This window comes from Papio anubis, chromosome 10 (genome assembly GCF_008728515.1).
Source record: "Papio anubis isolate 15944 chromosome 10, Panubis1.0, whole genome shotgun sequence".
In the NCBI taxonomy this organism is placed as follows: domain Eukaryota; kingdom Metazoa; phylum Chordata; class Mammalia; order Primates; family Cercopithecidae; genus Papio; species Papio anubis.
Genome location: NC_044985.1, coordinates 100,450,322 through 100,473,758, shown reverse-complemented (window position 1 = coordinate 100,473,758; position 23,437 = coordinate 100,450,322). Strand labels below are relative to the sequence as shown.

Genomic DNA, 23,437 nt, shown 5'->3' with positions numbered 1-23,437 from the left:
CCCCAATCATCTTAAAAGCTGCCAGTGTGCCTGGGGCAGGCTGAGCTGTTAAGGGTGTGCAGAAAGAAATAGGAGCAGGGAAGAGAACGTATTGCACACATTCTGCTGCCACTCTTGTAGTCTGAACTTGACACAAATGAGAAAATAACACATGATCTCGCTCACTTCTAAAATATTTCCATCAAAGTTTTGAATATTGATTTGTTCCTACACCTTACCAAGCCCCCAGACAGAGAAAAGAAGAAATTAAGATGAGCCTTGCTGCTATTTTTTGTTTTAATCATTACACACAATTCTCCCTCTCCCAGCCACCATCTAAATCCCCTTTGGCAATACAGGCAAAGACATAACTTTAAACGTTAGCCTTGTTTTAAAATGTGCCTTTCGGCAAATAGATAAGTGAGAAGAGAGATCAGGATCTGGGGGTGTTAACGGCATAAAGTGAGATGCTCCTGAACTGAACAAGCAAGGAAAAATATTTTCTTAAAAGCAGTCCTCCAGAAAGAATTCTTATCATAGATAAGGGTGCAGTCTAGTGGCAAACTTCATGAAATGCAGCCCCTTCTCCAAAGGAGAGTTAGAATCCTTCTCAAGGGAGGAAGCACAGTGTGAAAAGTGTAACAGCCCACCCCAAGTCCACCCAGCAGGCGCAGTGACATTGGTCATTTCTCTCTGACTTGCCTATGAGGTTCATGGCCCACTCATGTCAATTTCAAAAAAAAAACAGCTAAAACCACCACCTTCGTTTTTTGAGGCCTTAGTTTTCTTTCATTTTACTAATGAAGAGGTTCTAGTGGCATGATTCGGTTCCTGGTCAGGACTTCTTCCCAGCAGGTCCTGTGGCCCTATCAGCTCATATTCCTGGGATGTGCCTACAAGCACCAACTAACCTATCACAAGGTCTCCTCCTGCTACTCTGCCACCCACTCCCTCCGGGATGTGGCCCTGCCCAATAGAAATACCTCTGCAAAATGACAGAGAAGGAAGTGTCACTCCAATCCACCTTTCTTCCCTCTAAGAACCCCACACACAAGGACACTTTAGGCCACCATGTAAGGTTTTCAGACTTAGATTTCCTCCAAAGTGTCCATCTCTGCAACTCACTGCTCTTAAAATGTATGAATGTCCATTCTTGCAGGTATACAACACACACACACACACACACACACACACACAGAGAGAGAGAGAGAGAGAGAGAGAGAAAGAGAGAGAGAACCTCCCTGGCCAACGTAGCTGAAGGAAAGTGGTCGCCTCCTCATCATGAGTACAGAAACCCCCTGATTAAATCCTCTTCTCCAGACCTTTAGTGGAGAAATTCAGTTTTTCTTCTTTTAAAAAAAAATTTAGCTCACCAGCCATCACTGGCCATCCTACAGTACCTGTCCCCCAAGCGCACACACGGACATGGAAACAGACACCAGCATACAGTCAATTGCAGAAGCTTAGGAAGATTTCTTGGGCATGGTATATCCGGTTGGCTAATAAGAAAATACGTCTCCCTTCAGCCTGTGCCTTGACTAGTTAAGGGATAGTAGGGAGGGGGAGACCAAGTTACTCTCCTCATTGTGTTCACCCTGCTCCGAAGAACTCTGTCTTCCACTGGCCCCTCCACCTCCTCCCCACACTCGGTAGCCCCAGCCTGTCCCCCTTGCCCCTTTCTTACATTCCGCGGGGAGGAGGGCGCTGTTCAGGGGAGAGGAGAGCGCTGTTCAGGGAGCGAAGGGGAGCCCCCTTGTGTCTAGAAGGCCTCTCCCCACCCCCACCCCGTGTGAGTTTGTACTGCAAAGCTCCTTGGCATCCTTGCCTGAGTTGGGTGTTGGGAAGCTCAAATTGCAGCTACAAACTGGCTGGCAGCCAGGGGCCGGCTATTTAAAAGCGCCTGCTCGCCCGGAGCCTGTAGTCTCTTTGGAAACTTCTGCAAGGGAAAAGAGCTAGGAAAGAGCTGCAAAGCAGTGTGGGCTTTTTCCTTTTTTTGCTCCTTTTCATTACCCCATTACCCCTCCTCCGTTTTCACCCTTCTCCGGACTTCGCGTAGAACCTGCGAATTTCGAAGAGGAGGTGGCAAAGTGGGAGAAAAGAGGTGTTAGGGTTTGGGGTTTTTTTGTTTTGGGTTTTCTGGGGTTTTTTTTAATTTCTTGATTTCAACGTTTTCTCCCACCCTCTCGGCTGCAGCCAACGCCTCTTACCTGTTCCGCGCCGCCGCGCACCGCCGGCAGCTGAGGGTTAGAAAGGAGCGGGGTGTGTTTTAGATTTTAAGCAAAAATTTTAAAGATAAATCCATTTTTCTCCCCCAACCCCAACGCCATCTCCACTGCCTCCGAGCTCATTATTTCGGTGGTTGCTTGGGGGTGAACAATTTTGTGGCTATTTTCCCCCTATAATTCTGACCCGCTCAGGCTTGAGGGTTTCTCCGGCCTCCGCTCACTGGGTGCACCTGGCGCTGCCCTGCTTCCCCCAACCTGTTGCAAGGCTTTAATTCTTGCAGCTGGGACCTGCTCGCGGGCACCCCAGTCCTCCATCTCTCTCTACCTTTTTGCAAGTGTCTGGGGGAGGGCACCTGCTCTACCTGCTAGAAATTTTAAAACAAAAACAATAACAAAAAAATCTCCGGGCGCCCTCTTGGCCCCTTTATCCCTGCACTCTCGCTCTCCTGCCCCACCCCGAGGTAAAGGGGGCGACTAAGAGAAGATGATGTTGCTCACCGCGGTCCTCCTGCTGCTGGCCGCCTATGCGGGGCCGGCCCAGAGCCTGGGCTCCTTCGTGCACTGCGAGCCCTGCGACGAGAAAGCCCTCTCCATGTGCCCCCCCAGCCCCCTGGGCTGCGAGCTGGTCAAGGAGCCGGGCTGCGGCTGCTGCATGACCTGCGCCCTGGCCGAGGGGCAGTCGTGCGGCGTCTACACCGAGCGCTGCGCCCAGGGGCTGCGCTGCCTCCCCCGGCAGGACGAGGAGAAGCCGCTGCACGCCCTGCTGCACGGCCGCGGGGTTTGCCTCAACGAAAAGAGCTACCGCGAGCAAGTCAAGATCGGTGAGCGCGCTCAGTGTGCCAGTCAGTTACGCGGCGCACGGGCGGGGGACACGGGACCGGCTGGGCCCGCGCGCTTTGCGCAGCAAGTGGCTTCGAGCTGGGGTGCAGCTCGGGAGTAGTCGGGGAGGGTCCTTGCACCTCGGAATTGGAGCCCTGGAGGATCCTGCTACCCTGGGGAACTGTCTAGCCAAGTCTATCCCAGCTTTCGCTCTTTCTCCTTCCTCCTTCCTCCTACCTCCTACCTACACCTTGCCCGCCCCCTCCCCCACCTCCCCTACTCTGTCCGAATACTGATTCTGAGTTCCCATTCGGTCACAAGGTCCAAATCCCCTGGTACCCTATCTCCAGTATGAAAGAGTGTATGTTACATTATCAACTCCCTCCTCCACCCACCTCGCGCCCCGCATACGTTTTTTTCTGAACTTGGAAAAAAATCTCTTTTGTTAAAATATTATTTTAATTGCGGCCTGGAGAGAGAGGCGTTACCCATCTTCTGAGCTAATTCCACCTTTGTCCCTTTTGGCCCCTCCATCCCCGTGCCTCCAGGCGTTTCTATCCCTCCACCCCTACACACACACCACAAGCACCCCACATTCTTGGTAACTAATGCCTTTCGGGTGGAAGCCGTGAAGCCCCTCCCATGTGCATAACCATTGCTTTTGATTGAAGATGATTGCCTGTGGTAGATGGTAAAACATACTTAACTGCAAAATGACTTTTATTTTATCCCAGGAAGGGAAAAAATGCTTTAGGAGCGCGGGGGTGCGGGGTGGGGATGGGGAAGAGTAGGAAGGAAGGGTTTGGGATTCTGTGCCTGGTGTTCGTTTCTGAATCTAATTCCTTTTTCCCCCTCTCCAATTCAGATTTTACCTAGGATGAAAGGTGGACATAGGGCTGGGAGGCAAAAGGGGATGTGAGATTCAGACCTTTCAACTTCCTCGCCTGTGCAGATTCCCGGCACCACCACCATCTCCACCCCCGCCCCGCAATTCCTCCCTCCGCAATGCCCCCGCCACCCCGCCCTCCCCAGTCTCCTAAACCAGATCAGAAGTGGGTGTGCAGTAAGTGCATGAGGGGCCCTGGAAACGCAGAATGCAAAATTCAGGGGGCGGAGACAGAAAAGCCACGCACTGGGAGCCTCGCCTCCGCTTGCCCCGCCCCCGGGTTGCCCCGCCCCCAAATTCTCGGCGCCAGAAGTCTAGGGCTGAAATGATTGACACAGCTACTTGTTCAATCAGAACAGTTCTACCCCCTTAGACTGAGTTTCTTTTTGGAAAGAGTTACCTGATCTTTAGTAAAAAAAAAAAAAAAAAGTTAAATAAACTACATAAAAGTCTGGATTCTAAGACGTCAAACTGGCTATTGAGTCTCTCCAATAGGGGTTAAAACTTGGCTAAACAATGTTTAATTGGCGTAGTTTAGTTAGGGGGACAGTTTAGTTACGGGGGCAATCCCCTTCTCCCTCTCTGTCCCTTTCCATTACTCACGAGCACCCTAACATGAGTTTTCTTAAGTGCAAACTTCAGTCACTATAGCGCAGGAGAGGAGTGCGTCCGCGCTTGCCAGGAGCCGAAGAGCTTCCTGTGTTCAGCCTCTGTCCCCGCAAACCCGGCAGGGTTTGAGTGACGCAGGCGCCAGCCCCTCCAGCTTTGCAAGAGGTAGTCGATCTCCAGGTTGCAGCCTGCAAAAAGAGGAAAAGGGGAGGACGCGCAGGCCCTGGGAACCCCAGAGACCGGCTTGTGAGGTTATTTTTATTAAGCTCCACTTTTCAAAGGTGGTGCTGCCTGCCTTCATCTTGGGGGATGTGGATTTGGAAAAGCCTAGCGGAAGGGGAAAACATTAATTGATTTCCTGGCTGCGAAGCGACCGCCCTGGGTAACAATCCAGTCACACCGAAAGTACGTAAGGTGTCACTCAGCAGCATCCTGGCTCCACTTATTATTTGCCAAACGTGTAGTGTGATGTGGCTAGTGTGAAGGGTGTGCACGCAGGGCGCACGCGCGCTCAATTGCTAGGCGAGCACGGAGGGCGCATCACACACACACAACACACACACACACACACACACACGACACTTCAGTCCCAAGCAAGATCCCTTGTAGAATTCCCTGCCGCCCCTTGCCCAACCCCCACCTTCTGAGTGCCTTTGGGCCAACCCAAAGCAGCCTCTTCTACCCGCCCCCTCCCCAGCACTCCTCTCCGACTCCACCCCGCCGAAGGCAGGTGCCCGGCCGGCTGCTGTTGCGGGTTGGCGGCGCTCCACCGCGGCTGGTGCCGACATCTTCGTCCCGAACAGATGGGATGGGAGTGGGCGCTCCTGGAAAGGGCGTTTTAGCCGGACAACCATTGGGCGGGTCCCCAAAAAGTTGGAGATGGTGTACAGACCGTTCTTAAGAAGAGAGAAATGGACAGAGAGAGAGTGCCCTTTTGGTCCTTTAGCCAAAATTCCTGCTTCCCAACCCACCTCCCTCTCTTCCCCCCGCCCGCCCCGCCAAAATCTGAGCTTGCAGATATGGATTCTCCCCCTCCCTCCCGCAGTTGCAGCATACACAGACACACACACACACACACACACACACACACACACGATATATCTATATAATGCGTATTATATATTGTATATATGCTATATACTGTATTATATATATTTATATGTAACCAAACATATGTAGAACCCAAAAAAGGTGCATTTCTGGAAGCAGAAATGGGGAGCAGAGGAGAGTGAGGTGGCAGGCAGCCAAAGCCTCTGGGAGGGAGAGGAGAGGGCGGAGGAGACGGTGTTTTGCTAGGCGGTTGCTGAGCAACTGCAGAGGGAGTGGGCCCGAGAGCCGGGTGCTGAGAGCGAGCCTGGCTCTGCATTTCATTCCGACCAGTTCAGGAGCAGAGACAGATATGGAAAAAAGAATGTGTGTGAGGCTGGAGGGAGATGAAAGACGGGAGTTATTTGTTGGGCAAAGCTCAGTAAATAGCGGTGAGTGGAGGGAGTCCAGGAAGTGCTGGGTTTGCTTTCCGGCATTTTTGGTGGGGAATGAGGTTTGATGAGCTGGTCCCCAGCACAGATACTGGGGTTCAGGTAGGTCTCCTCTGTGCTGGTGAGACATTCAGTTTGAGATGTAGGGAACCGTGGGTTCTGGGTTTCTGTTCTGTCATTAAGAAATGAGACACTGTGGGACAAAAAATAGACTTCTGGAAAAGAAAGCAAAAGCATTACCTAAATAAAAATGAATTCAGCCTTTGCTACTTTGAGGGGTTTGGCCTCCATCACCCTGGCTTCAACTCCAAGCTTGGTCTAAAATGCCATGTTGAAGTCAAGTTCCAGAGTTAGGTTTATTGGCCAAATTTATGTCTGGGTTAAGCAAGATCATGGAAAACTGAAGGAGCCAAATTCCTTTCCCACCCGCACCCCCTCCCTCTGAAACAAGTCTTTGAGAGGATGGCCGTACCCTGAGCCAACCAAAACGGGAGTTGGGAAGATGAGATGGGGCTTTAACTGGACTTTTCTTGCCACCTCCGCCCACCACCACCCCTTTCTGCTGTGTCAGCTCAGACTGGAAGAACAAGCAGAGTTAGCCCTAGTGAAGCTCATTTTCTTTCCATTTCTCTTTTTCCCCCTTCTCGCCCCTCCCTCCTACTCTTTCCTCCGCCCTTCTCCATCCACCCCCCAACCCCCACCCCAACTCTAAGGCATCCCCTGAGGGCTTGAGTTTTAAGTCAGAGCAGCTGTGAGTTAGTCCAGGGCTTGGGCTGGATTTGAGCAGGCAGGTGGGCCTGCAGCTGCAGAGGGAGGACCAGGCTGACCCTAGGAGCCAGAGGTCATCGTGAGGGTTACAGCAAAGGGCATGGGAGCAGGAATTCCCTGCAGAAGCCCTGGCCCCCTTAATGGAGCGAAGAAGAAGCCAGCGGGAAGGGGAGGTAATACTTGTGTAAAGTTTCTACTTTGTACCTAAGCAATGCCTATGAAACTTTTAAGATATTTAGTGTGTGGAAAACAAAAACTCTGGAGAAGAGATCACCACACTCCAGACCCACTGCATCCAGAAACTGGAAGAAGATCTTAAAGAGCAGGTACCAACCAGGAGCTGGAGCAGAAGGAAAGAGGGCGGGAGAATGGCTGCGCTGAGTCAAGCAGGGGATTCGGAGGGGTTTGTTTAGTTTTACATTTGCTTTTTCTCTACAGTTGGTCCAAAAGCTGCAATTCCCAGACACCATCCTTAAATTGCAATCTGGACATGTTATTCAAAACAGTAAGATTGATTACATATTTGTAATAATCAAATAAATAATAATCAAAATAAATAATCAAATAAACAAGGAAGGCAGTGTAGGCTTCTACCCCCCACTCCGCAATACCAGCAAAACCTCCCCTTTTATTTCCAGTTTCATTTATTTCCATAAATTCTGTTATGATGTCATTTCTCTCTCTCTTTTTTTTTAAAAATATAAATCCAGAGGAGTGACTGAACATCTCTGTGAGGGGGAGAGGTTATATTCCCACCTTGGCCACTATGCTGTTGGTTTAGAGCACCTAACCAGGTTGGTTAGTGCCTGGCCACTCAGCTTAGCTCAGTCCTAGTGTCTCTCCAGGAATTGTCTGGGTATTGGCCAAAGAATGTTAAAGCTGGAAGGAACCCACACCCATCATCACAGTCAAGGTCCTCGTTTTAGGATGAGGATACTGAGGCCCTGAGTGGGGAGTCACATGCCCAAGATGTGGCAGCAGGGTTAGAGGCAGAAAAGGGGCTGGGACTCAGCTCTTCCCCGCAGGGGCTCCGGCACTGCATTCAGCCATTCCTGGCTTTCTCGCTAGTCACTGGGGCTTGTGCCTGGGCCTGGGCTAACCTGCAGTGAGGCCTTTGGCAAACACTGCCAGATGCTATCACCCCATGACATCATAACCCACAATCTGAAGGCGCTGTTTTAGGGGCAGTAGGAAAAGGAGTGAAGCGGCCCCAAAGCCCTCCCCAAAGGAGAGAGGGCCACACTCTCTTATTTTCATACTCACTTCTGTCCCTTTTTCTACACAGTCTTGCATACAAGCCTGGCTTAGGCTAGTGGTTTGTCAGGGAAAGAGGACCTGGAGGGTGTGAAGGAGGGGTGTTCAGTCCAGCTTTCAGGTCCATGCGCCAAACCTCATTTTCTACATTACAGGAAGCTCTCCTGATGTGGAGAGGCAGGCAGGCCCTGGCTGCCTCTGGGCTGTGCAGCGGCCTGTAGTCTTGAAGAACACGGTGGAGAAGTGGCCCGCTTCCAACAGCACAGTCCTCACGTGGTGCCAACAGAAAGCAGAGATCGAGGGAGGGTGTGGTTGGATGGGGCGAGTGCAGTAACTAGGGAATTTCTGCATCCGAAGGAGAGAAGGAAAACCATGCACTACCAAAGCTGATAAGGAAGAGAGCATGAGGGCCCCCTGGCTTTCATGGGCAGGTGCCTCTGAGATCTTTCAGCAAGAGAGGACAGATGCGCTTCCAGAGGGCAGCTGGGGACTTCCGGTTGCTGCAGGAAGTGCTGAGAGCCTTTCTAATACATCCTGGAGGCCGTGGCAGTTCCTCCTCTGGGATGCTTAGGAAGGAGGCAGATAAGATAGGCCCCTTTTTCCAGTAAGTCAGACCTGCCAGGTGAACTATAGGAACATTTTAAACTAACTCAGTTATCTCATGTTTGACCCCTCAACCTAAACCATCAGGCCCCTTTCCCTGGCCTAAAATAAGGTCCCACTGAATATGCACTCAGAGCCAGGCCTCAGATGACCTCTGTTGATTCTCTGAGTTGTTTTATGTGGGTTCCAGTTATCCTGAACTGGGACTGTGACACCCCTCTGTCACCTCAGCCAGGATGACTCTTCTTCCAGATCGTTTAGAACAGCACTTCCAATTGAAACATAATACAAGCCACATTTGTCATTTTTAACTTTCTGGTAGCCACATCTTTTTTAAAAAGATTTTAAAAAGCAGGGAAATTAATTGTAATAACACATTTTAACTGAATATATCCAAAATATCCTTTCACCACATGCTCAAAATAAAGCCATTATATTGAGATATTTTACATTCTTTCCTTCATATTTAGCCTTTGAAACCCAGTATGATTTTTATACTTACAGCTCATCTCAATTCGGACACTAAATTTTCATTGGAAATACTTGATCTGTATTTAGGTTTCATAAAATTTACAGTTGAAAAAGCAGATTCACATACCTGAGGCATTCCAAACATACTTTAAAATCTTTCCAATAACTGAGTTGAGTATCCATTTTTAAATTTAAACTAATTAAAATTAAATAAAAATTAAGTAAATTTTTAAACGTGATCCCTGAAGTCCCCGGGCCACATTTCACGTGTTCAGTATGTATCTCCACGTCACTAGTGGCTACCATCAAACCCCTCTCTCACCTGAGAAGGGAACTGCTGTCCCCACTCTTTCCTTTTGCTCCCAAAGAGTCAAAAAAGAGGAGTCTCAGCTTTCGTTGACAGACAGGGCTCCCTTGTTTGGTCCCTAGCAGAGCCTGGGCACCTTCTTGGGGGCCTCGGGAGAGAAGAGTAAACCTTGCTTGCTCCCTGCCGCCCCCTTCTGGTCATGCAGGACTTTAGGGGAATGTGGCTGCAGATGGCAATGTTCTGAACTGGCTGTGATGGGTCCTGATAGGAAAGTGGCCAGGAGAAAAGCAGCCCAGCGTTTCTTCCAGAGGCTGCTCCCCACCAATCCCCCCACCATTACCTTCTCATATGGGGTATGTATAGGGAACAGACACTTCTACTGAGCATGTTTCCCCTTCCCCAACTCCAAAAGCTTGGCTAGAGATTCTCACTCAGGGACTTGTGCAGACGCGTGTATTTCCTATGTGTACAGTTATTGCCAGCTGCTTCCTCGGGACCAAGAAATGTGAGCCAGAGTCACAACCCCAAATCCTAGCTTGGCATTGGAAAAAAGCAAGGAGCCTCTCTTTACCTCTGGTCCCTGGACAGTGGGGCAGATGTAGGTGGGACCCCAGCCCCTTACTCTGTGAGATGTCACCTTCCCACCTATAGCATCTACACTGTGGAGGGCTGTGGGCCGCCTTTTCTCTATATATCTTTAGGGAAGGAGACGGAGTGCCCTTAATGCCGCATGAAGGAATGGGGTTAGGCAGAGGAAAGACTCCCAGGGGGAGCTCTCTAAGTGGAGATGGGTCTGCCTCCCTGTCCCCCGCGGCAGGGTTATTGTGCTTCAGGGCAGGGGCATGGATGAGGTAACCTCCCAAGGCATGAACTGGGCTCTAAGCCCCAGCTTATATTACAGAAATACTTCCAGACCTACTTCTCTTTGCCTCTTGGGCAGATTTACACATCTCTCCATTTAAAGGTTATTTATTGAATACTATATGCTGGTGAGACAAAGAGAAATGACAAAGCTCTGCCCTTAAGAAGTTGGCTATTTAAATTCCACAGAGGGGACTAGAATGAAACCCAGAAGAAATTCAGATCCCTTTTTCATTCTTTGTAGAGAGATTCTAGGCGTCCTCATCTTATCTTCTGTCTAGAAAAGGAGATGGGAGAATCTCCCCAGGTCTGGGTGGCCTGGCAAAGCCCCACACTCTTCCTGGACTGTGAATTTCAAGGATGCCTCTGTTTCTTCGATTTTTGTAAGCTAAGGCACAATATCTGGGTCACCTAGTTTTCTCTTACAATTGATTATTAGGTCAAGCAAGATAGAGTGATAAACTAACACCAGCCCAGGAGCAGGCTGTTAATGGCACCGGGGTGTGACTAAAAGGTCCAGGGGTGGGGGGTTTAGATTTTAGGCAGGCAGGTCTCCACCTGGATCCATCCATTGCTATGACTAGCAAGCAAGGTGGAGCCAGAACCCTTCAGAAGACCATGTGCCTGCCTCTGCTGGAAGAGAACAGCCGTGGCAAAAGGGCAGGTTTGGAGAAAGTGGTTGAGCTTGGGCACGGTACATGCATTGTGCAATTGTGTAGACTGTAGTATTTCTCACCCTAAGACGCCTCTGGGTCTGTAGCAGCTGGACTTGCACCATGACACTCTCTGTGTTTGCCAGGACATAGAGAATGGTGCAGTCCTTAAGCACGTGTTCATGTTACCGTGGGGAGAGGCCGATGTACTGCGTGTGCCTCTGTGTATGCTGCTGCACTGGGGTGAATGGGGAACGCCTTACAAAAGAAAGAGGAACTGAGTTGGCCACCCAAAAGTGGCAGGGGCTAGAGGCATTGGAGAGCCAGTGGGAAGGACTGGAGGTATTATATAGAAGCCAGAGATTTAGATCCCACCCCAAAGGTAAATACTGTATCTAGATAATATTATCATCATCCCCTCCCTTAGTCATTGAATAGGATTATGAAGGTAAAGGTCCAGCCTCCATAGCTCCCAGCAGGAGAAATGGATGCTGAGCATTCCACATTTCCCATCCTCTGCAAAACCCTCTCAGAACAGCATCTCATGGGTGGGGAAGTCTGGAATATGTCTCTCTTCCTTCCTGGATCATTTTCCAGTTGCAGGTTACAGAAACAGCAGAATGCCATGCAGAAAGAAGCCCTGTTCCCCTCTCCCTCACCTGCCTTCACTCTCCCACACATGGTTCTCTCCGGGCCTCGCTTGTTTGTCTCCCTGACTCTTTAAATATATGCTACAGACACACAAATGAAGGAAGGGATTCGAGTGATTATTACAGAAGTAGGAGAGGGAGGCACCCAAATTTCAGATTTTTTTTTTTTTTCTTCGAGACAGGGTCTCACTGTGTCACCCAGGCTAGGGTGCAGTGGAGCTATCAAAGTGGAGCAATCATGGCTCACCTCAGCCTCAACCTCTAACCTCCCGGGCTCAAGCAATCCTCTGGTCTCAGCCTCCTAAGTTTCTCAGACTACAGGCGCACACCTCTATGCCCAGCTAATTTTTGTACTTTTTTTTTTTTTCGTAGAGACGAGGTTTTACCATGTTGCCCGGGCTGGTCTCGAACTCCTGGGCTCAGGCAATCCACTCACCTTGGCCTTCCAAAGTGCTGGGATTAGAGATGAGCCACCGCGCTTAATTCCAAATTCCAGATTTTAAAAACGCTTCCAGTCCCTAGAAGTGAGCCCATGCTGTGTGGGTGCCAGTCTCCCACGCCCTCTGCTGGCCACATGGAGATATTGACCTGTTTGTCAAACAGGTTCCAGTGCTGACTGTTGAGTTTTTTTGCTGTTCACGTGCAGAACAATCTTCACCAGGAAGTCCTCCTGGGTATCCTGCCTAGATCCCTTCTGCAACCTCAGTTCATTTTCTCTTGATGAAATAGCTCAAGAGTAGCCAGTCTACTTGTTCCTTCTTGTTTTATCTGAAACTTAAACCCTTCCAAAATTGAAAGCCTATTTATGACTCAGCCGCAGAGCAGCTGAGTCGGGCTAGCTGCTTCTGGCACGCAGCTCCGGTCTTACTTTCCAGCCCTTTAATCTCCGTGGCTCTGCCCTGGCTCCCCTCCAAGTTTCCGCTGTCTCTCTGGAGCCTACAGGTGACCACAAGACCCTGATTAGTATCTTCGACCCTGGACTCTGCTGCTGCCTAAGGAATAGGTCCCATGGGGTTAAGTGGCACCAGAAACTGGGAGGCACAACAAAATGTTAAGCCTGCTCTTCAGAAGCGGCCAAAAAGCTTGCAAGCTGGGGAAGGTGTGCCCTCAGGAGACTCGCCTTGGGGAGGCTGGGAAAAGGAGAGAGTTTGCAAAAGCGTTCTTAGTTCCTTAAATGAAGAGAGACACCAGAATCTACATGTTGTATGCTAGCATCATGGTTGCTTGGCCCTGGGGCAGTACTTGAACACTTTCAAAGAAAAGAGTAACAGAGGTCAAAATAAATTTACCCCAAGGTTTGTCAAACCATTGTCAACAGCCCCATCCCCCTCCCAGAAAGGGTGACTCAAGGTTAAGGACAGCCCACAGCACTTAGAAAAAGTCCCAAAATGGGAAGGGTCTTGAGAAGAGCTGTTGAGGGAAGGCTGTGGGCCACCATGCTTCTGTGTCCACCAAGGCCAAAGAGAGAGAGTAAGCTGAAATGACAGCTGGAGAAGGGCACCCTCTGACCAAATGGACAGAGCCTCCCCCAACAGGTAGCCGGAGGAGGATGGAATGGCACCCCCATTTCAGATGTCCTTAAGGACTAGAGAGATAGATGCTTATTTCTGCTTGGACACAGGGGATTGGCTAAATGGCCTACGGAAAGGATTCCAGGAGATGCTACACCAGCCACAGGAGGGGAGCCAGGTTCCCAGGCTCTCTCCCCTTGAAGAGGTGACAATGTATTGCCTCTCCAGGCCAGGCTGGGGCAGCCCACTGAAGGAGACGCAGAGACGCGTGAGTGCACTGGTCAGCAGCCAGCCCACTCCCCCACCTGCCCTCACTTTATCCAGTTACAATCTTGTTTGGGGAAGGGGTCCAGGCTTCTCCAATCTGAACACCCCTGCCCCCAGGCATTCAGTAGCCACCATTTCCTGCCTGCCCCTCCCCCCACAGTAGTCAACTACTTTTTGAGGATTAGAATGCTTGGTGATGCTGAGGTTGAGTGGTGCAGCTCCAGTCCCTCAATAAGATGGGTCCGAAAGCCTTTCTGTGCAATGGTTAGCACTCCCTCTCCTTACTCCCTCTTCTCCAAGATCCGAGCCTCCAGGCGAGGCCTGTGTTACTAGATAACGGAACCCCAGCCTTTCAATTTGTACAGAGTCCCCAAACCAGCCTTGCTTCTCCCTCCCTCCTGCCAATCTCACTTGCTCTACAACCAAGAAAAGTCAGTTTACCCCAGAACATGACCCTTTTAACTAATCCCTAAAATCCTGCCTTCCACCTACCAGGGATGTCACCCTATTGATGAGTTGTCACATCAGAGTTTGATAGAGGAGAATCGGGGTACTGGGACATCAAGGCACAACTGGGAAGAGGGGGTGAGAGGCCAGAAGGGGTGCCAGGAATCTCAGGTTGAATTTTGTTCAGGGAGAGCCCGCCCACCACCTTGTTATTTGTTTTCTCCGAGTCATGATCTTCCTCTCCAGTAATTACCTCCCTTCCTTTCCTGTGAATAAATACCCAAAGCAACTCACCACCAGGAATGCTGCGAACCCTTGGAGGCTTCTTTAGGGCAGGGACCTTCTCTGCCAAGGCCTTAAAGATCAAATACCTATTTCATGAGACTTGACAAATCCTGAGCCAAGAGAGAAACAGATGCTTGGCTGCTTCCTGCCACCTGCCATCCTGACCAGGTTAGGCCAGGTGTTCAAATGCCTTTCCTAACTCACACCTGGAACTTGCCCAAGGCTGCAAGCTCAGAAGTCAGGTTCTACACCTGCCCAGAGGCATAAAACAGTGTCTTCTCAAAAAGCTTCTCTTTTCCCCACCCCCACTTCCTTGAATTCTGCCCACTTCTTCTGTTCCCCATCCCAGATACCTGGCGGTCACTGTTCCTGGGCATCCCAGAGATCATGGAGTGGGTGGAGAACAGAATTTTCTTTCTTCTCATTTTGGTTATTTAATATCACTCAAAGCTCTATTTTCTCTTTCCAGTATTTGAAAAAAGAGGGAAGCAATGAAGACAGGGCCCCCCACCTCCACTCACCCCTGCACCTGGTCCCACTGTGGGGCATTGTGGCCACACCCCGCCCGCCTGGAAACAACAATCTAAAGTTCCCCTAGTCTGGTTCCTCTGAGGCTGGGTGAGGTCAAGGAGCTGAGAGGAGAAGGGGACCCAGGGATGGATGCCTCTGAGATAAGAATTTAGGGGAAATCTGCGCACCAAGGAAAGGCCAGACGGGTAGAATTAAGGATCAACAAATACATGAACAAAGTCTTACTTCTCTAAAGGTCAAAAGTCAGCTAAGTATAGACTGTCACCAAGCCACTCCTATATATAACTGTCCTGGTCTCAGCCAGCTGTCAGCCTCTCTCAGTCCGGAGCTGAGTAACGTCCCAGCCTCCCAGGCCCCCGAGCACGGCACCAGTTCTGAGCCAGAGCGGGAGCGAGGCCTCTGACTTCTACTTGGCCCCACGCCAGTCCCCTCCGGGCCCACATTGCTGGCTCTCCCCTCCCCTCCCCTCCTCCTGCTGTGTATGAAGGTCCTCGCCACCCTGCTGCTCCAGACCCCAGGACCCCCTCCTCCCAGGTTCCCCAGGTCCAAAGAGACCTTGACATCCAGCAGCTCTGAAAGTGCAAAGATCTCACTAACAGGACAGACTTGGCCCTTCTCATCCACGCCCTGGTTGTGTCATCTTCCTCCGTGGACCCAGATTCCCACGTTCCTACTTCTCAGTCCCACCTCCAGCCATGTCCCATCTACTTGGCCATCCCCCAGCAAGCAAACCGCTCACTACTACCTTCATCCTTGCAGGGGCCACTTTCCTTGCCCTTCCTCCTTCCTGCCCCCAGAAGGTCCACTCTGTCCTCACCCATCCGTCCGTCAGTCTCTCAGTTCTCCTCTGTGAGGTCTCTCTGCCTGCACTCTCTGCGTGACTCCAAGCATGCCAGAAACTTCCCACCACTTAAATGAGCATTCGCTCTGCTTCCTGGTTCTTATCCCCCTGCTTTCAGGGTGTGCCCCAGGAGGGCAGAGACACATCTGCTTCAGCTTTTATGACTCCCCTCACCCCAAACTGCCCAGCCCTGGGCTCTGGCCGTGTGCACCTTGGCCCACGGGGGCTGACCCTCCGGTTCCTTCTCCTGCAGAGAGAGACTCCCGTGAGCACGAGGAGCCCACCACCTCTGAGATGGCCGAGGAGACCTACTCCCCCAAGATCTTCCGGCCCAAACACACCCGCATCTCCGAGCTGAAGGCTGAAGCAGTGAAGAAGGACCGCAGAAAGAAGCTGACCCAGTCCAAGTTTGTAGGGGGAGCTGAGAACACTGCCCACCCCCGGGTCATCTCTGCACCTGAGATAAGACAGGAGTCTGAGCAGGTACATCTCGGGGATTCCCTCATTCCCTCCCGGCTTTTGACCTTTTCCTGCATCTAAATGGACATTCATGGCAGCAGGAGGTGCTTAGGCCAGACCCGGCAGAGGACCTGCAGCCAACCATGATGGCTCAGCTTAGGATGTGGGAGGAGAGTTTCCAGAGCATACACTTGTCAGGGCGAAGGGCTTGTGCTAGTAAGTGGGAATAGAGGCAGTGCTCATTTGAGGAGAGTGTGTGCCAGCTCAGCGGCCATGCACCAGGTACCTGGGCCCTGCAGCTGTGTCCAGTCCAAGGCAGAGAATGAATATTCTCCTAGAGCATCTAGACACGGGCACCTCTGGACATGGTTACTCAGCAGAAGAGAAAAGCTGCAGGGGAGGGGGTGACCTGGAACACAAAAGAGAAAGTATGGCTCTGTACCTGGCCAAAGGCAGGCTTTGTGATCCCAGTGCACGTGACAGGTGACAGGGAGGAAAGAGCTTTGGCAGTAGATGATTAGCACCAAAGGTGGTGACTTTCCTCCCGAGACCCTTCGGCCCCCACCCCCTGGGCCACTCGTCAGCGCAGCTGGGTGGTTTTCCCTTGGTCTCGCCATGCCTCTCACCCTCCTGTCCACACAGGGCCCCTGCCGCAGACACATGGAGGCTTCCCTGCAGGAGCTCAAAGCCAGCCCACGCATGGTGCCCCGTGCCGTGTACCTGCCCAATTGTGACCGCAAAGGATTCTACAAGAGAAAGCAGGTACGTCCCCTGCCCTGAGCTCCCAGGCTCAGATGGCTCCGAAAATGGCACCTGCCAGGAAACTCCACCTTGGGCAAGTGCCTAAGATTTCCACCGTTAACCGCTTACTGTTTCCCGGGCCTCAGATACCCATTCATATACCACGATCATGACTTTCCACATTCCCTACTAGGCTGCAATCCATTCCCTCATTCCCTCTTATGCCGTAATCCACTATGCTTTCCACAGGTCACCTTAGCTAGGTGAATTTATTGCAAGAGGAAACTCTGTAACACTATCGCACAGCACGTATCATTGGTGTACCGCACACTCAGGAGTTTAAGCCGTATTTTCTCTGTGTACCACCTGAAATCAGCTCGCGTCCCTTCACAGCCAGGCTCCCCTTTGGGCAACGGTTCTCAGATTTCCAAGGGCATCTGATCCCTGGAGGGCATGGCTGAAGGCTGGGCCCCACCCCTGTAGTTTCTGATTGGTAGACCTAGGGTGGACTCTGGGGTGGACAGGTGACCCTGATGCTGCTTTAAGGACACCAATAATCTAAATGTAAGAGCCAGGCCACACTGGGGCAAATTGTGGCTCTGCCGCTTACTAGCTGTGTCCCCTTACTCATCATTTAATGTCTCTGTGCCTCCACCCTTGTGTAAAATGGAGAATGAGGAGTAAGTGATTGATCTTTGTAAAGCACTTAGAACAGTACCTACTGCATACCAAACGCTGAGTGGTGTCTGGTACAGGATAACACCACAAATGATGCCTCCTCCTGTTATTACTATTGCCATCGTCATTATTATTGGATCATAACTCTCTTGAGAATCCCTGCAGAGTTTCAGGCTGGGGGGGACTCGAATGGGTAATATTTTAAAAGGGACTGTAAGCCAGGCACAGCGGCTCACGCCTGTAATCCCAGCTACTCCAGAGGCTGAGGCAGGAAGATCACTTGGGCTCAGGAGTTCTAGACCAACCTGGGCAACATAACAAGATCCCATCTCTGAAAAAGAAGGAAAGAAAGGGATTGAAGGAGCTAGCCAAGGGTAGGCTGCCTAAATTCACATTTTTCCCTGGGTCTTTCCATGAAACAGGGACACTAGAAACCCAAGGGTTGGGTCTAGCGCCCTCAACTCTCTGGAGATGAGAGAGTCTTGTCTTGGGGTAGAGAAGAGGCAGGACAGGGAGAAGCAGAGCCCCAGGGTGCGGCGTCCTCACAGCCTGTTGCTCTACTCACCCCAGTGCAAACCTTCCCGTGGCCGCAAGCGTGGCATCTGCTGGTGTGTGGACAAGTACGGAATGAAACTGCCAGGCATGGAGTACGTCGACGGGGACTTTCAGTGCCACACCTTCGACAGCAGCAACGTTGAGTGATGCGTCCCCCCGAAACCCTTCCCTCACCCCCTCCCACCCCCAGCCCCGACTCCAGCCAGCGCCTCCCTCCACCCCAGGATGCCACTCATTTCATCTCATTTAAGGGAAAAATATATATCTATCTATTTGAGGAAACTGAGGACCTCGGAATCTCTAGCAAGGGCTCAACTTCGAAAATGGCAACAACAGAGATGCAAAAAGCTAAAAAGACACCACCCCCCTTTAAAATGGTTTTCTTTTTGAGGCAAGTTGAATGAACAGAGAAGGGAAGAGAGGAAGAATGAGAGGAAGAGAAGGGAAGGAAGTGTTTGTGTAGAGGAGAGAGAAAGACGAATAGAGTTAGGAAAAGGAGGACAAGCAGATGGGCAGGAAGGAAAGGCACCGAGACCAGGGAGGGGCCCAACTTTCACATCCAGCCCTGGCCTGGGGTCGGGAGAGGTGGCCGCTAGAAGATGCAGCCCAGGATGTGGCATTCAATGACACTCTTGAGGTTTCCCACTATGGATTGGTCGAGGGAGAAAGGAAAAGGCAAGACATGCCAGGGCCTCTCCCGGATCTGTCTCCTCCTCTAGCCAGCAGTATGGACACCTGGACCCCTGAACTTCCTCTCCTCTTACCTGGGCAGACTGTTGTCTCTCCCCAGATTTATAAAAACAAAAATGCATTCCATTCCTCTGAAAGCAAAACAACTTCATAATTGAGTGATATTAGATAGAGAGGTTTTTGGAAGCAGATCTATGAATATGAAATTCGTGTGCATATTTCATTCCCCAGGCAGACTTTTTTAGAAATCAATATATGCCCCAAAATTGGAAAGACTTGTTCTTCCAGGGTGACTACAGTACATGCCGATGCGTGCGGTTTCAGCCCTCATTTAATTCAATTTACAAGTAGCACAGCAGCCTCTGTGGGGGAGGATAGGCTGAAAAAAAAAAAAGTGGGCTTGTATTTATCTACAAGACTCCATATAGTCATATATAGGCATATAAATCTATTTTTTCTTTGTTTTTTTCTTTCTTCTTTTCTTTCAAAAGTTTGCATTAACTTTTCAAAGTAGTTCCTATAGGGGCATTGAGGAGCTTCCTCATGCTGGGAAAACTGAGAAAACCCATATTCTCCTAATACAACCACCCGTAATAGCATTTTTGCCTGCCTCGAGGCAGAGTTTCCCGTGAGCAATAAACTCAGCTTTTTTGTGGGGCACAGTGCTGGACTTGACAGTGATTCCCCACGTATATTCTTCTGCACCCACCGAGCCAGGCAGAGGCCAGTCCTCCGTGGTGCAAACAGCATGCGCCTCAGTCCATCCCGTTTTAGTCTTTAAACCCTCAGGAAATCACAGTCTCCGGACATCACACCACATGAGCCCAACAGGTCCATGACGGATCCACCCGTCCCGCCCCAGCCTTTTCCTTTCATCTGAACAGAACGTGCATTTTTGGAAGCCTCCCTCACTCTCCACACTGGCAGAGCAGGAGGGAGACTAAAGTAAGAGATGGCAGAGGGAGATGGTGGCAAAAAGGTTTAGATGCAGGAGAACAGTAAGATTGACGGTTCCGGCCAGAGTAGATGTGGGGAGGAACAGAGGGCTGAAGGGACTGTTCCATTCTAGCTTTGGCACAAAGCAGCAGAAAGGGGAAAAAGCCGACAGAAACTTCTTTAGCTTCCCCACCCTGTATGTTTTCTGGGATTCGAGAGGAAAGAGAGGAAAATGGGGGAATGGGTTGCAAAATAGAAATGAACTTAATCCAGGCCACAGAGCCAGGGAAGGTGGGTAACTTTAGGAGGATGCTAGACTTTAGAAGCCAGATAGGAAGAATCAGTCGAAACTGGCCATGCTTTGGAAGGGACAAGACTATGCGCTCCACTGCCCACCTTCAGCCTGCAAGGAGGCACGGAGGCCCACGAGTCTTTCCGGCTCTTCCTCCATTCTGGCCAGTCCCTGCATCCTCCCTGGGGTGGAGGGTGGAAGGAGGGCCGGAACAAGCAGGGAACGCATGATTCAGGGATGCTGTCACTCGACAGCCAGATTCCGAACCAAGAAAACTCCCATTCTCCAATGACTTCCTCAACCAGTGGGTGGCCTTGTGACTGTTCTTTAAGGCTGAAGATATCCAGGAAAGGGGGCTTGGACACTGGCCAAGGAGACCCCTTTGTGCTGCGGACACAGCTCTCTTCACTCTTTGCTCATGGCATGACACAGTGGAGACTGCCTCCAACAACGAATTTGGAGCTACGAAGAGGAATAGTGAAAAAGCAAATCTGTTTCAACTGATGGGAACCCTATAGCTATAGAACTTGGGGGCTATCTCCTATGCCCCTGGACAGGACAGTTGACTGGGGACAGGAGAAGTGCTCAATCTTCATGAGACAAAGGGGCCCGATAGGGCCAGCAGCCACAAGGACTTGACCTGCCGAGTCAGCACGCCCCATCTCTCTGCACAGCTGTGCCCTAAACCCAACTCACGTTTCTGTGTGTCTTAGGCCAGTATCCCAAACCTCTTCCACGTCACTGTTCTTTCCACCCGTTCTTCCTTTGCATCTTGAGCAGTTATCCAACTAGGATCTGCCAAGTGGATGCTGGGGTGCCACTCCCCTAAGAAAAGACTGAGCCAGGAACTACAATCTCCCCCGACATTCCTCCCAGCCTGGACCTGAGAGGGGCTCTCTCTTCGCCCACTGTGTCTGGACTTTGGGCGGGCTTCTGCCCCTCACATTGGCTTTTTGCTGCCAGCCATCAGGTGGGGGATTAGAGCCTGGTGTGAGTGTGCCAGACTCTTCCGGTTTCCAAAGTTCGTGCCTGGTAACCCAAACCTGTGAGTCTCTTCTGCATGCAGGGGATTCTCATGGCCAGTTGGTCACTCCCTAGAGAAGCTGGGCCTTCATGGACACATGGAACTAAGCCTCCCAAATGGGAGGTCTGGCTGGGCCCAGAGTGGGAGACCCTGGGAAGGGAAGCACTGGAGGAAGACGGCACCTCTTCCCCCGTGGCAGGGTGCAAGGTAGGCAGGTTTGGAATGGTGTGGGCATGGCAATCTAAGCAGGGCTCTCTTTGACTCCAGGCTGGCCTTTGGCCGACTGCCTGCTCACCCAGAGACCTTGGACTCCAGGCTATCCATGGCTCTGGGTCTAAGTGCTGCCCACTCCCACACTCACACCCACAGAAGAGACCCACAGAAGGTCTCTCCCATCCGCTTTAGACTCGTGCCTCACTCCAGCAGTGGTGAAGATCCTCTGTCTTTCCCACGACTGCCAGGAGATAGGGAAGCCCAGCCAGGACTGACCCTCCTTCCTCCAGCCTGCCCCGACCCACCTGGCAAAGCAGGGCACGTGGAGAGGAAGAGACTGGAACCTTTCTCTGACAGCCAGGCCTAGACAGACAGGCCTGGGGACACTGGCCCCATACGGGGAGGAAGGCAGGCACACGAGGTCCAGGGAGGCCCTTTTCTGATCATGCCTCTTCTCTCTCACCCCATCTCCCCCCCACCACCTCTGTGGCCTCCATGGTACCCCCACAGGGCTGGCCTCCCCTAGAGGGTGGGCCTCAACCACCCTGCTCCCACCACCCAGCGCTTAGCGAGACAGGGCTGCCACGGCAACCGCCAAGCCCCCCTTAAGGTGGGACAGTACCCCGGACCCATCCACTCACCCCTGAGAGGGCTCCAGCCCAGGATGGGAACCTCAGAGAAGAGCTCTAAGGAGAAGAAACCCCATAGCATCAGAGAGGACACGTCTGGCTTCCAAGAGAAAGGAGGCTCCGTTTTGCAAAGTGGAGGAGGGACGAGGGTCGGGGGTTTCACCAACCAGCAACCTGGGCCTTGTACTGTCTGTGTTTTTAAAACCACTAAAGTGCAAGAATTATGTTGCACTGTTTCTCCACTTTTTATTTTCTCTTAGGCTTTTGTTTCTATTTTAAAACATATTTTCTTGGTTTTCTAATGGAGTATATAGTTTAGTCATTTCACAGACTCTGGCCTCCTCTCCTGAAATCCTTTTGGATGGGGAAAGGGAAGGTGGGGGGTCCGAGGGGAAGGGGACCCCAGTCTCCCTGTGCCTGCTCACCCCACTCCACTGGTCCCCAGTCACCAGCCGGAGTCTCCTCTCCACTGCCACTGTCACACAGTAGCCCACATGGATAGCACAGTTGTCAGACAAGATTCCTTCAGATTCCGAGTTGCCTACCGGTTGTTTGTTGTTGTTGTTGTTGTTTTGTTTTTGTTTTTTTTTTTTGGAAGACAGCAATAACCACAGTACATATTACTGTAGTTCTCTGTAGTTTTACATACATTCATACCATAACTCTGTTTTCTCCTCTTTTTTGGTTTCAACTTTAAAAACAAAAATAAATGATGATAATATTTACTGGTGAAAAGGATGGAAAAATAAATCAACAAATACAACCAGTTTGTGAGAAAGAAAAAATAAGCAGAAAAAAAAACCGAAAAAACCATCTGAATGCGGAAGAGCTTAAGCTCGGCTCCTGTTTAGCATTTTGTACTTAAGGAAATAAAACACCAACAAAGGATCTCACATTTTCTTAAAAAGTGAAGATTGCTGTATACTATTTATTCAACGTATAATTTATGTTACTCCTTGATCTTTGTCTTTTGTCATGACAAAGCATTTATTTAATAAAGTTATGCATTCAGTTAGCCTACGTCGGCTTCCTCCGAGGGCTCAGGGAAGGCAGGCAGCAGGGGAGGCGAGCCCCCGATTCTCCTCGGGCCACAGCCCGGAGGGGATGGAGAAAGGCCCCCGGCGGGATCAGGGCTGAGCGACTGCTCCGTCCAGAGAGAACCCCCCATCCCCCGTCCCCCAAGACAAGCCCTCCCACTGGAGCTCCAGTGGCCCCTTCCCCATCCGTTGGAAAGCCACCACAGTCGCGGAACCCAGGGCAGCCTACATCACCTCCTCAGGCCTCCATTTCCTTGTGGGTAAAACCTCATAGAGCTGCTGTGAGGATTCAGCCAGTTAATGTCCCCAAAGCCCTGAGAACTGGGAACATTCGGCACGTGTTCCCCTACTGTTCTATTAACGATTATTACCATCTTTCCATCTCAGCCCTTGCTATGAAGTCAAGTGGCCTTCATCCACCCTTAGACAAATGAGAAGTTTCTGCTCCTTGGAGAAGATTTTAAGGAAGGCATTTCCAGAATGTTCCTCAATCCCTCCTCCCACTGCCTTGTAAACTTATAACTCCTGGGAACCTCTGGCCAAGATAAACTCTCCCTCTGGTTCCTACCCAACCTCCACCACTGTCTGTGCCCAGTGAAGAGGAAAACCCAAGATGGCACCCCTGATGTCAACCCTTGGGCACTGAAGAGCACAGTTCTTGCACCCTCCGACCTTCTGCTGCCTCACCCTGTTGCTTTCCTCCCTCCTAGGCCCCTTCGTCCCGAGGCTCTTCCCCTA

The 23,437-nt window shown here is 51.0% G+C and overlaps 1 protein-coding gene across 1 annotated transcript; it reads left to right on the top strand.

The window, feature by feature from the left end:
- The first annotated feature begins 1,858 nt into the window (after positions 1 to 1,858).
- On the top strand, positions 1,859 to 22,677 carry IGFBP5 (insulin like growth factor binding protein 5). The gene is made up of 4 exons (XM_003907929.3): positions 1,859 to 3,025; positions 15,699 to 15,928; positions 16,547 to 16,666; positions 17,894 to 22,677. Exons 1-4 carry the CDS (start codon positions 2,689 to 2,691, stop codon positions 18,023 to 18,025), a joined length of 819 nt encoding a protein of 272 aa, XP_003907978.1. The 5' UTR covers positions 1,859 to 2,688; the 3' UTR covers positions 18,026 to 22,677.
- Positions 22,678 to 23,437: the final 760 nt, after the last annotated feature.

What these genes read in the sequence shown, in the direction of transcription:
- IGFBP5 (XM_003907929.3), top strand. Translation starts at nt 2,689, where the DNA reads ATGATGTTGCTCACCGCGGTCCTCCTGCTGCTGGCCGCCTATGCGGGG. An exon ending in CCGCGAGCAAGTCAAGATCG is followed by an intron (nt 3,026 to 15,698) that starts GTGAGCGCGCTC and finishes CTTCTCCTGCAG; the next exon opens with AGAGAGACTCCCGTGAGCAC. An exon ending in GATTCTACAAGAGAAAGCAG is followed by an intron (nt 16,667 to 17,893) that starts GTACGTCCCCTG and finishes TACTCACCCCAG; the next exon opens with TGCAAACCTTCCCGTGGCCG.